Raw genomic sequence first — 13,772 nt, forward strand, 5'->3', positions numbered from 1 at the left:
ACAATTTACAGTTAAAGAAGTTATGTTTTAATCAATATACTGTAGCCAGTATTTAAATCAGATGACTTTACAATGTCATTATTAATTTAGGGAAGAGGCAACTATAAATATCTATTCTCAGTTACACAGAGCAGCAACTATTGACATAGAAGCACCAGTCCCTTTATTATTCTAAGGTATGGTTGTAAACTCTTATTTATTGTCCAAAAATATCAGTTAGAGATAGCACCTACTTACTTCCAAGCAATCCATTGGTCTTGCTACAAATGTTACAGTACAGTCTTATGTTTTGGAATCCCAGGTTTCAGAATTCAGTTATGATGATTGATGCAATAATTCTGAGATTGTAGTACAAGGTGTCATTTAGGGAAGACTATTGAAGCACATGAGTTTGGCTCATACCTCTATTCAGAGTTGTACAATATGCTGCAATCATTTTGGCAACATTTAAAACATTTTCACAGGATCAAACTAAAGTCCTATCTAGTTGGTCATTATGTTCCTATAAGCAGAATCTTATCTTACTAGCATTTACTTGTTCCAGAGCAACTGGCCTTTAGAGACCCACAGCCTTTGATATTAGAGATAGCCCTTATGACTGATAACAATTGACATACTTGTTTTCCATTAAGTTGAGGAACTCCATTCAGCCACCAATATCTTCAAAGAAATTATATTGTTTCATAGTATTGGTATTATGCAAAGGAAGAGCTAAAGGTAACCAGTTAAGTGGTAACATGGAACATTACATTCTTAGTTGTTCAGTCTTTAATCATGCTTTGGGCTGGTTCAGTCTTCACTAATCTAGAGGCTTTAAGTGTATTTGATTTCAACTTCTATCATTTCCAGCCAGTACACCAGACTGAAGAATCTTGGCTACATACTTCAGTTATCTACTTTAGTTGTTAAGTTTTCATTCTTAAGCTTGCTGTAATTACCTTTTTAAAAAAATGCTTGTGAAATGTAATTTTAGTTAGCCATTCTGATTAATTTTAACTATAAGCATACTGTAAAGCAAGTAAATAAATATATATGAATGAAATAAAATGAGAGCCAGTTTGCTCTAGACTAGGTTAAGGCACCAGACTAGAAACCAGGAGACTTGTTTTGTCCTAAGCATGAAAGCTGCCTGGGTGACCTTGGGCCAGTTGCTCTCTCAGCCCGCAACGATTGGCTCAGGTGACAAGCTTGTTGGTCAATTCCTGAGCAACCAATGGATCACCATTTGTTTCATCCAGAAAAAGTAGACCTTGTATTTGTGGGGAAATTTTGCCGGCGGGTGACACCCAGGGATAGGGCCTTCTCAGTGGGGGTGCCTGCCCTCTGGAACCAGCTGCCGGTGGAGCTGAGGACTGCTCCCGACCTCCGATCATTCCGCCGGGGCCTGAAGACCTGGCTCTTTGAGCTCTCGGGCCCAGGCTGAGGAGACATTCATTTTAATTGGGGTTTTTAATAGTACAGGGTTGATTTAATATTTTTTAAATTGGGTTTTAACTTTTGTATGGTTGATTTTTAACTCCCTGTAAACCGCCCTGAGTCCTCAGGGAAAGGGCGGTATATAAATGCAATAAAAAAAATATAAGGGAAAAAATATGAATGATATAAAATAAGAGCTCAAGAACAATTCAGTTTCAGTTCTTTTGGATCTCCCAGATCTGTCCTGAGCATCCTGTAATACTTTGAAGTGGACTGGATGGATGCAGACAAAAAATATGTTCCACCAAAAGCATTTGTTTTGCCCTTTGGTAGACATTGGTTTTTTGTTTTTTTTTGCAGCTGTGTCCCCATTCAATTCAGCTTGGCAGCAGTTTTTTAGAGCCATGTGGATGTATTGTTTATAGTTGCTAGACTACTGGTGTTTCCCCTAAATTTCAAAACAGTTAGTTTCTCCAGAATAAGTGGCTTACTGTAGAGCGGTACTTTCACACAACCACCAGTGATTTGTTGTTGAGGAATAGAGTAGAGCCAGATTTTGTCCATGGAACATAGTGCTGTTAAGCTCTTACTTATCATTCAAGTCTTGCTCTGTTTTTCTGATGGCAGCAGTGGCAGTTCCTTAAAGTGGTGTCACTGTGCTGAATCTGATCTTATGTGCACAGGATGCTTTGATAATGGAAGCAATGCTTCCTGGTCACTTGTATTCATTTCAGCAAAACATTTCAGTCTTTTCCCAAGGATTTAGAAATGTTGGTACTTATTTGAAACACTTTTGTCTATTCAGTAGCGATAAAATAGTTGCTAAATAACTTTTTTAAACACTGTTATGGTTTTTGCTTCTTTCTATTGTATTTACCCTAAATGAAAATGACCCTGAATTTGAAACAAAAGGAAGATTAGATGGAAAAATATTATAAACACAAGCAGAAATTCTTTTCAAAGCTCACACTTCTAGTTCTCATCACAAGTATAAATAAATTTGGTAGCTCTTCACCCTTATAAAGTTAAACATATCTTTTCTTCCTGTAACCATTCCTTATTTACAAGCAAATCCATAGATACATCAAATTTCAATAAATTATTTTTTTGAAGGATGTCAACATCAGGCTCTAGAATCACAACAGCTTAACACTTTATATTAAACTGTGTTGTCACTAAATAGAGCAGAGTTGAACATATCAGTTAGCTCTGATAAGGAGTTCACTTGCAATGTGACTTATGTACATATGAGTTTATTGTGAAACTAAGAGCAGCAGTTGTGCCATTCTAATTATGACTCAGTGTGAAGGTTTTTTACTTTAAACTTCTGCTATACATATTTTAAAAGTTTCTAATGTCTTGGGTTTTTTTAAAAAAAAAATAAGGTATTTCAAAATTCCTGGAGGTAAATAACACACATAGCATTCTCAATGTAATTTGTGGGTTACATTCATTGAGAATTGCTCTGAACAGGGATTAATATAGAAATACTATGTATCTTTTTATTATTTCTGACCAACTATAATCTGGTATATTGAGTAATTTTGTAAAGAGTTGATGTTCTAATCCCTTTTTTGATGCATCATGTATTAACTTGACTACTTACCGGTAATTGAAATGAAATCAAATGTAGCATTGTTCCTCTAACTTTTTGCTGGACATGTACTCACTTTGCTGTGAATTTATAATATATACAAGTTGTACATTAAGAATCTAGTTTATCTTTACACATGCAGCATTGACTATATTCAGACAATACTCTTTCAGTTTAGTCAGTCAAATACTCATAGTTCTGCCAATCTTTCAAAATATGTCCAATCAGCTGAATAGGCGGACAATGAATACAGAGAATGCAGCCAAAAGTTTGAGGGCTGTAGAGAATTGTAATGAAGTGGTTGCTTAAAATGGTGCTGTTAAAAATATGTCTGATTCTGTTTTCCAATTTGTTCTATATTTTCACTGATTTACTAGATTTATTTTAAATTCTGTTTTCTGTTTGGTTACTGTGATTTAAATGACTCAAACGTGTGTAGTTCCGTGTAAGCTTTGGAGCTGTTCCAATTTGTTGGCAGCCATATTCATATAATTGGGTCACGTGATTTTGTGTACTATTTACTAGGTAGTAGGAGGTTTGTATGCAAAAGTTATTGCAACTATTCTAGTATTAAAAGCCTGGTCATTTGGAATGTGGAGATGATACAATTAACTGACATTATTGTTCTAGGAGGTTGTATTTTTCTATGCAAAGTTTATTTACAGAAGCGTCATGTTCACTGAAACTGAGGAGAAATGAAGTAGTCAGAAAATAAATTCAGACAGAGGAAAAAAAATCATCTTGAACTGGGAAGCTGTGTAGATGATAGCTTCCTAAAAAGCAGAATATGAAGCCCACTTGAAATCATTGCTTCATTTCCTATCTTGCGTTGAAGTTATTAACCATCATTTCTTGGTTTGAGCAAGATGGAAAACTTAGTGAGCGTAATATGTGAGGCAGCTGTTGGTAGATGGCATAGTGTTCGGTTCATTAAGATAAAATTTGATTAATATGATTAATGCTTATATATAAAGTCTGTAGGCTTACAGCTTAAAATGGTAGTGTGTTGCAAACTCTTACACTGTTTTTTTATTTTAAAATAATTTTTTTACAGGTGTACTTGCTTCAATTAGTGAAAAAGTAAATAGTTTCTAATTATTTGCATTCTAGCTTTTTAAAGTACCTGTGTTGTTTCAATTTATTTTGCCAATTTTGTCTTTCACAGCTTGCATTAAAAGGATCTAATTATAGTGGTCTATTAGAGCGGCATCGGATTCATACAAAAAATGTGGAACATATTGTAAATAGTCTAAGGTAAGGGTATATATCAAGAATTTTGATTATAATTGAAATAATGTCAGTGAGCAGAGGCTCTGAACATTATACATTATTCTTATATTCTCTGTTTTAAAAATATTACATAATGGCTCTGATCTAGTAGTACAAGTAGTCCTCAACTTACAACTGTAATTGAGCTGGAATTACAGACATAAATCATTCCAATTGTTAAGCAGGTCACCACATGCCCCTTCCTGATTTTACAACTTTTTTTGTAGTAGTTGTTAAGCAAATTCATTGTTCACAATGGGTGTTTTTTGCTAGAAACCAGAAGTAAACACCAATTTTCAGCAAAAAGGTCACATATTGTGCTCACATGATTGTGGGATATTGCAAACAGACAATTGGTTGCTGAGCACCCAGAATGTGATTACATGGCTGAGGGGATGTGTGTAACCATTAGAACCTCAAATCTGGATTATAAAAAACCCTGGGAAGGTCAGTCGTAACTTCAAACAGTCGCTAAGCGACTTGTAAGTCAAGGACTACCTGTATATCAGCACTAAGAAGCACATTGGATTCAGCCTCAAAAGATACTTCTGAATGGATGGGAACACAAATGTAGCAAATGCAATATCTTAAAGCAGAAATGTCTTTGCTGAGACCCTGCATGCTTTGAAACACTTCTGCAAATAAAATCTGAAGTTCTAATAGGTAATTTTGCTCTTTGTTTCATTCTTATGTGTAGTAATATATCTGTTGTCATTGTTATTCCTTGGTCCTTTTGACTCAGTGTTGACTCCTGGTGTTTTCTTGGCAAGCTTTTTCAGAAATGGGTTACTATTGCCTCTTCCTAGGGATGAGAGCTAAAGCACGACTAGCATTCATGGCGTCCTGATTTCTAGCCTAGTGCCTTAACCACTATACCAAACTGCTTCCTATATTTTTTTGATTCCAATTGGGTTCATCTTAATAAAGCATCAACAAAATTCTGATACTTTTGTTTAATCCTTGCAGACACATAGATTACATGGCTTTAACATGTGAGAGAGCTGAATGTTAATAAGTGGATATTTTCAAGGAACTGATAATTGATGTAAATTATTGATCTGTTCCATAAGATTGTCAGTAGTTCATATGAATTTTGTCAGTATTTAGGCTTTACTTTTCACTCCCTTTTTTCCTAGGAGACATTGACTGTTTTTGTTTTTTGCATTTTTAGCTGTGAAAACTGGAATAATCACTTGCTTTTCAATATCTCTGTGTAGAAATGAGAAGATTGAAGTTCGGCTTGTAAAACGGAGAGACTATGATGAAGAGACTGTCCGGTGGGCAGATGCTGTTATAGCAGCAGGAGGTATTAACTTGTGAGTGGGGAAATGTATTTTGAGTTATTGGAAACTTGAGTAAATTACTTTTGCAGAAAGCCAAATTTGCCAATCTGCAAGTAAGTCTAAGCTAAAACATTGGTGAATTGCCAGGCCCTGATGAGACTGCAAGATCCACTCAAGTCCAATCCTTTGTTATCTTATACCTAATAGACAGAATATTGCCAAACTAAAGCTATAACTTTCTTACCTATTGATATATCCTGAGAGATTCTAGTGTGTGATTACCCTGAACTTTTTTGCCTCTTCTCTCTGGGATAAGTCTCCCCATCTTCATACTGTCTCTCAGGCCTCCCAGCTTGCGCCAGTCATTTGCACACCCTCTTTAACATCCAGCCTTGCACACACTTCATCCTCATGCACTCTCCCTGACCTTGTCAGGCCTCTCACACATATTCCTGACTCATGCCATAACCCTGGGTATTCTCCCTCATCCTTATTGTACCGTTTGCGTACCTGGCCTGCACTGTGCCTGTATCACAGCTTTGTGTACTGTTGTGCACCCTCTCCAATCTAGCAGCAGCCACCCACCTGCCTGCCAGCCCGGGACTTGCATTGACTTGCATTGAGTCAAGCTATTCTCCAAAGCACCTGAAAGCAGGACAAGAAGCAACGGATGGAAACTAGTCAAGGAGAGAAACAACCTAGAACTAAGGAGAAACTTCCTGACATTTAGAACAATTAACCAGTAGAACAACCTGCCTCCAGAAGTGGTGAATGCTCCAACACTGGAAGTTTTTAAGAAGAGACTGGCCAGCCACTTGTCTGAAATGGTATAGGGTTTCCTGCCTGAGCAGGGGGTTGGACTAGATGACCTCCAAGGTCCCTTTCATCATCATCATCTTATTATTATTATTATTATTATTATTATTATTATTATTATTATTATTATTATTATTATTTTTCTACTTACTTTGGTGGTGGGAAGTCCGCAGGAAGTTGCTTTGCTTAATGACTGGGGGATTCAGTTAATCATGGGAACTGGACTGCAGGGATTACTGTTGCTAAGCAATGCAGCTGTGCTTTACAACCACATTGCTTAGCAATGGCAATTGGTTCCAGTTGCCAGGGTGCTGGTTGTCAGTGTGTGATTCTGAACCAGGTTATCCGAGCATCTTGGATTTGTCTGCCCATGCGAACAAGTCAAATAGGGTCAACTTAATTCCACGTCCCATCTGTACAAATATGCCAACTGATGAGCTTTTGGAAGTAGGCATTTTCAGTAACCTCTCCAATATTCCAAAAATCCTTCCCAACAGATGTTTGGTTTAATCCTTATCTTCTGGATTTCAGAAGAGACCTAGTTATTCCATTAAGTACAGAAAGGGAGGTTATGCTCCGATTGAATATTTGAATTTGCTAGATATTGTATTTGTACTTATTTTGTATAATTTTAATACTGTATTTGTATTATTTTATGGGTGAATTTATTATTTTGTGAGAATACGTTACCCCAGGGGTAGGCAACCTTGGCTCTTTTATGACTTGTGGACTTCAACTCCCAGAATTCCTGAGTCCGTGCTGGCTCAGGAATTCTGGGAGTTGAAGTCCACGAGTCATAAAAGAGCCAAGGTTGCCTACCCCTGCCTTACCCCAACCAGCCATTGATACAAAAAATTACTATATTGAGTAGGTCATAATAGATTATTGTTCTTACTATTGCCATTGCCAAACCTTGTAGGTAGTCAGAAAGATACTATCCTGTGGAACATTGCTGAGAGCTCTGATAGGACCATGAGATACATACTTCCCTGTCCAGGAGAATCTAACAGTCATCCATCAGAATATTTTACCAAATGAAGATTAATTATCAGTTTAACTGAGTCTGAATCCTGAATCAAGAATTATCTTCTCCAGGAAACCACGTACCACTGGGCTCTTTGTGACTGCCAACAAAGATGTGTTAACAGACCTCAAATTCGTTGAGGCACATATCAATACATACCAATCTCTTTTTTCCCCTTAAAATGTTTGTCCAATATCCCATTTTGGAATGTTAAATTTTTTTTATATAAACATGGTCTGATACCAAACCATTTATTTTTCCTAGGTGATGGAACAATGCTTCTGGCGGCCAGTAAGGTCCTGGATCAATTAAAACCTGTTATTGGAATAAATACAGATCCAGATAGGTGAGCTTAAGATTTGCTGGCATCTTGTGATGAGGTTGGGAGCCAAATAAATAAATGACACATTATAGCAATTTGAGCCCAATAGATACTTATGGTGCATTATCTTATACTCAACCTTTTCCCCACATTTTTTTTTACCTTTTACCTGTATAAAAATGTCCTCAGAAACATAAATGGTCAAAGCTTAATTCAGTAGCAGCAGTATGCTAATCTGGGAAAAAAAACCAAAATTGTTCTGCAGGTGTACAAAGTATTACTATAGGTTCATAAATGTAACTGTTCTAAAATCTTTGATGTCAAATATTTATTTATTTGTGTCGCACCTTTATTATTTTTACAAATAACTCAAGGTTACAAATAACTCAATACTACTCCTTGCTCCTATTTTCCCCACAACAATAACTTTGTAAGGCAAGTTGGGCTGAGAGAGAGTGATTGGCCCAAGGTCACCCAACTGGCTTTAATGGCTAAGGCGGGACTAGAACTCATGGTCTTCTGCTTTCTAGTTTGGTGCCTTAACTACTAGACCACTGACCCTAACTAACTCTAATCCTAATCCTATTGCCTTAACTGCAAGACCAAACTGAGTTTATATGCCTAAATAAGTCAGATGTTCTAAATTTAAGTTCTACAGTTTCCAGGATCAATGTATTTTATTTACCTGCTTTTCTCATTTTTTTCCACAATTATGTAAGATAGGGTGAGGTGAGAGATAGTAACAGGCCCCCAAATAGCTAATAAACTCCATGGTTAAGTATGAGCTAGAATATTGGTTTTCCTGATCCAAATGCAACACTAATTCTAATATTACATTGGTATTCATTGGCATCAAAATAAATTTTAGTCTGATAGCTCATATAATTCTAATTAAAAATCTACCGTATATACTTGAGTATAAGCCGAATTTTTCAGCCCACTTTTTGGGGCTGAAAAAATCCACTTCGGCTTATACTCCAGTCAACAAAAAAAAAGAACTTACCGAGGACTTGCGCGCGGCCGAGCTACTTTGCCTGACGCTGCTGGGGTCGCCCGGGCGCCTCTGCTCGCCCTCAGCAGCCCCTGGCCCGGAATCACATGCGAAACAAGCCCGGCAGAGGAGCCGGAGCGGCGAGCAGAGGCGCCCGGCCCAGATCCTGCAAGGCCCGGCCGAGACGCGTCCCCAGCAGCGGAGCTGCTCCGGCTCCTCTGCCGGGCTTGTTTTGCATGTGAGCTACTTTGCCTGACGCTGAGAAGACCCGCTTGGGCACTCGGGTTGGTGTCAGTCTCCGCAGGCCCTTCTCGTTTCCAGGAACGTCAAGCGCGCTTGGCTCCCCACCCCCACGGCAGGGCAGGGCAGAGACTTGCTCGCCCTTCTGACGGCCCTGAAGAGAAACGAAGGCCTTGCAAACTCCCCGCGAGAAGCTGGGCGAAGCGCGCGGCTGGGCGAGTGTGTGCCTGCGCGCGTATTTACGAAAGAAACGCTCCGAGAGTTCTTCTTTCTCCGCCCCCTTGGGGGGAACTCTAGCGACTGCTGTAGCCGCGCTTCTCTTCTCGGCTCCGAAAATAGGGATTTCTACTCTCTCTCTCTCTCTCTCTCTCTCCCCTCCCCACCCCGCATTCTCCTGCCTCTTCGATTGCGACAATAAAAGGGCAAAGGGTGCGCTGGTTTCTTCCTCCTTCCTCCCCCCCTCCCCTCCCCTCCCCGATTGTCAGGTGAGGCAGCTGGAGGTCTGGCCGGGAGATTGTAGCCGTTTTGAAACGCCGCATCTTGAAACGCCCGATCAGCTGATTTTCGGGTGGAAGAGCCGCGGCTTGAATCTGTTTGCATCTGCCTGAATTAGACCGAAACGGCCTGAATTTGACCAGAGTTGCTTTGTAATGGCTGGAGGAACTGCAGAGGAGGTCTTGCCGGGAGATTGTGGCCGTTTTGAAACGCCGCGGCTTGAAACGCCCGATCAGCTGATTTTCGGGTGGAAGAGCCGCGGCTTGAATCTGTTTGCATCTGCCTGAATTAGACCGAAATGGCCTGAATTTGACCAGAGTTGCTTTGTAATGGCTGGAGGAACTGCAGAGGTAGAAAAAACGCTGTCGACCCCGGCATCTTTTGCGGGGATTTCCCATTTCCCGTTGCGAAACCAGCCGAGCCCAAGTCCACCCTTTCTTTTTTTTCCACGGCACGCTCGGTGCCTTTCCCACGATCGTGTCTCCTTCAGATCTTACGCAAGCTTCCTCGATTTCCTGGTGTGTGTGTGTGTGTGTGTGTGTGTGTTTCTTTCTTATTCCTCCCTTCTCTGGTGGTTGGAAAGGCATGTGACGCGCTTCGACAACAACTCTGCTGGCTCTCTCGGTGGGAACCTCCCATCCTCTATATACCCCCATTTCGGCTGCTTCGCAAACTGCTTTCTCCACCCCACCCCACCCCACTTCACCCCTCCCCGCAAAAGATGCCGGGGTCGACAGCGTTTTTTCTACCCGGAACAAGCAAACACGCAGGCAACCCTGCACTATTCAGCTCAGTGAAGTCACGCTTGGTTAAAAAACAGATTTAATAATAATAATAAGAAGAAGAAGTTGGGCTGATCAAATGTTTCAATAATGACTGAAGGAGAGCTGCTTGTACCTTGGTCTTTGTGCTGGTGTCTTGACATGCCAGTGTTTTTATTTATTCCATTTATTCCATTTGATCAGCCCAAAGTACAAAAAAAAACACCAAAAACAAGGTCTAGTTTCACGGCGATGAGCGACCGGAGTGCCAATCAATTAGTTAACAGACTTCATCAGTTCCAAAATCAAGATCACACCGGCAAGCTTTGTCAGTTGTCACTCGCGGCAGTACAAATACACTAGTACGGAAAGCTGCCGTTCACTTTCGGGGGGAGGAAAAAAAACCACAACAACACTGCACGCTTTCCGCCCCGAAAATCAGCTGATCGGGCGTTTCAAGCCGTTTCAAGCGTGACTTCACTGAGCTGAATAGTGCAGGGTTGCCTGCGTGTTTGCTTGTTCCGGGTAGAAAAAACGCTGTCGACCCCGGCATCTTTTGCGGGGAGGGGTGAGGTGGGGTGGGGTGGAGGAAGCAGTTTGCGAAGCAGCCGAAATGGGGGTGTCAAGCCCTACGGGGACCAGGGGAGCACTTCCAACAATGCCCGCGCAGCACCGAAGGCCCATTGGCACCCGCACCCCCCAACTGTTCGGCGGGCAAACGCCAGACCCGCTGCCGCACTTACAGCTGATCGGCGGCCGGAGGAGATTGCGAGCGGCTGCGGAGGTTCCGCGCCGGCACAAACAGCTAATCGGCGGCTGAAGGAGACTGCGAGCGGCTGCGGAGGTTCCGCGCCGGCACAAACAGCTAATCGGCGGCTGAAGGAGACTGCGAGCGGCTGCAGAGGTTCCGCGGCCGCATCAACAGCTGATCGGCGGCCGGAGGAGATTGTGGACGGGCGCAGAGGGTCTGCGAAGCAGCCACCCACACTCTCCAAGCCGCCATCGGACCCGAAAAGTCCCGTGAGGCCCGTGTGACCGTCGGCGGCTGTTTCTAGCTGCCGCTCAGTTGATCGCGCTGCGTGACCACCGGTAGACGTCCCCGGCTGCCCCTTAGCTGTTTGTGCCGGCGCGGAACCTCCGCAGCCGCTCGCAGTCTCCTTCAGCCGCCGATCAGCTGTCTGTGCTGACGCGGACCCTCTGCGCCCGTCCACAATCTCCGGCCGCCGATCAGCTGTTGATGCGGCCGCGGAACCTCTGCAGCCACTCGCAGTCTCCTTCAGCCGCCGATTAGCTGTTTGTGCTGGCGCGGAACCTCCGCAGCCGCTCGCAATCTCCTCCGGCCGCCGATCAGCTGTAAGTGCGGCAGCGGGTCTGGCGTTTGCCCGCCGAACAGTTGGGGGGTGCGGGTGCCAATGGGCCTTCGGTGCTGCGCGGGCATTGTTGGAAGTGCTCCCCTGGTCCCCGTAGGGCTTGACACCCCCATTTCGGCTGCTTCGCAAACTGCTTCCTCCACCCCACCCCACCCCACCTCACCCCTCCCCGCAAAAGATGCCGGGGTCGACAGCGTTTTTTCTACCCGGAACAAGCAAACACGCAGGCAACCCTGCACTATTCAGCTCAGTGAAGTCACGCTTGAAACGGCTTGAAACGCCCGATCAGCTGATTTTCGGGGCGGAAAGCGTGCGGTGTTGTTGTGGTTTTTTTCCTCCCCCCGAAAGTGAACGGCAGCTTTCCGTACTAGTGTATTGGCATGTCAAGACACCAGCACAAAGACCAAGGTACAAGCAGCTCCCCTTCAGTCATTATTGAAACATTTGATCAGCCCAACTACTTCTTCTTCTTCTTATTATTATTAAATCTGTTTTTTAACCAAGCGTGACTTCACTGAGCTGAATAATGCAGGGTTGCCTGCGTGTTTGCTTGTTCCGGGTAAAAAAAACGCTGTCGACCCCGGCATCTTTTGCGGGGAGGGGTGAGGTGGGGTGGGGTGGGGTGGAGGAAGCAGTTTGCGAAGCAGCCGAAATGGGGGTATATAGAGGATGGGAGGTTCCCACCGAGAGAGCCAGCAGAGTTGTTGTCGAAGCGCGTCACATGCCTTTCCAACCACCAGAGAAGGGAGGAATAAGAAAGAAACACACACACACACACACACACACACCAGGAAATCGAGGAAGCTTGCGTAAGATCTGAAGGAGACACGATCGTGGGAAAGGCACCGAGCGTGCCGTGGAAAAAAAAGAAAGGGTGGACTTGGGCTCGGCTGGTTTCGCAACGGGAAATGGGAAATCCCCGCAAAAGATGCCGGGGTCGACAGCGTTTTTTCTACCCGGAACAAGCAAACGCTGCCCCAAAACTCGGGCGTTTCAAGCCATGGCTCCTCCGGCAACAGTCGCTTAAGCTGCAGTTCATCCGGTTCCCCCAGCCTTTCCAAATATTCCAGGCTGGAGCATTCACTCCCTCCGCAGTTCTTCTAGCCATTACGAGCCGTTTCTGGTTAAGTTCAAACAAATACAAGCAGATTCAAGCCGTGGCTCTTTCCGCCCCGAAAATCAGCTGATCGGGCGTTTCAAGCCGCGGCGTTTCAAAACGGCCACAATCTCCCGGCAAGACCTCCTCTGCAGTTCCTCCAGCCATTACAAAGCAACTCTGGTCAAATTCAGGCCGTTTCGGTCTAATTCAGGCAGATGCAAACAGATTCAAGCCGCGGCTCTTCCACCCGAAAATCAGCTGATCGGGCGTTTCAAGATGCGGCGTTTCAAAACGGCTACAATCTCCCGGCCAGACCTCCAGCTGCCTCACCTGACAATCGGGGAGGGGGGAGGAAGGAGGAAGAAACCAGCGCACCCTTTGCCCTTTTATTGTCGCAATCGAAGAGGCAGGAGAATGCAGGGTGGGGAGGGGAGAGAGAGAGAGAGAGAGAGTAGAAATCCCTATTTTCGGAGCCGAGAAGAGAAGCGCGGCTACAGCAGTCGCTAGAGTTCCCCCCAAGGGGGCGGAGAAAGAAGAACTCTCGGAGCGTTTCTTTCGTAAATACGCGCGCAGGCACACACTCGCCCAGCCGCGCGCTTCGCCCAGCTTCTCGCGGGGAGTTTGCAAGCCCTTCGTTTCTCTTCAGGGCCGTCAGAAGGGCGAGCAAGTCTCTGCCCTGCCCTGCCCTGCCGTGGGGGTGGGGAGCCAAGCGCGCTTGACGTTCCTGGAAACGAGAAGGGCCTGCGGAGACTGACACCAACCCGAGTGCCCAAGCGGGTCTTCTCAGCGTCAGGCAAAGTAGCTCACATGCAAAACAAGCCCGGCAGAGGAGCCGGAGCAGCTCCGCTGCTGGGGGCGCGTCTCGGCCGGGCCTTGCAGGATCTGGGCCGGGCGCCTCTGCTCGCCGCTCCGGCTCCTCTGCCGGGCTTGTTTCGCGTGCGAGCTACTTTGCCGGCCGCTGCTGAGGGAAGATCTCTGGAGAGGAGCATAAGGTGAGCTGCTGCATTTCCCAGCCTCGGCTTATACTCGAGTCACCAACTTTTTCCATTTTTGGGGGGTAAAATTAGGGGTCTCGGCTTATATTCGAGTCGG

General features: G+C 44.1%; 1 protein-coding gene across 4 annotated transcripts in view; it reads left to right on the forward strand.

Moving 5' to 3' along the window:
* NADK2 (NAD kinase 2, mitochondrial) overlaps positions 1 to 13,772 on the forward strand; it is a 37,665-nt gene that overhangs the window by 1,482 nt on the left and 22,411 nt on the right. For all 4 annotated transcript variants that reach the window (XM_083355907.1, XM_083355908.1, XM_083355909.1 and 1 more), the window contains exons 2-4: positions 4,176 to 4,264; positions 5,497 to 5,585; positions 7,667 to 7,748. In XM_083355907.1, coding sequence (XP_083212033.1) covers positions 4,176 to 4,264; positions 5,497 to 5,585; positions 7,667 to 7,748 — 260 coding nt within the window. The remainder of the gene's footprint in view (positions 1 to 4,175; positions 4,265 to 5,496; positions 5,586 to 7,666; positions 7,749 to 13,772) is intronic.

The sequence above is a fragment of the Vipera ursinii genome (assembly GCF_947247035.1).
Source record: "Vipera ursinii genome assembly, chromosome: 2".
Classification (NCBI taxonomy): domain Eukaryota; kingdom Metazoa; phylum Chordata; class Lepidosauria; order Squamata; family Viperidae; genus Vipera; species Vipera ursinii.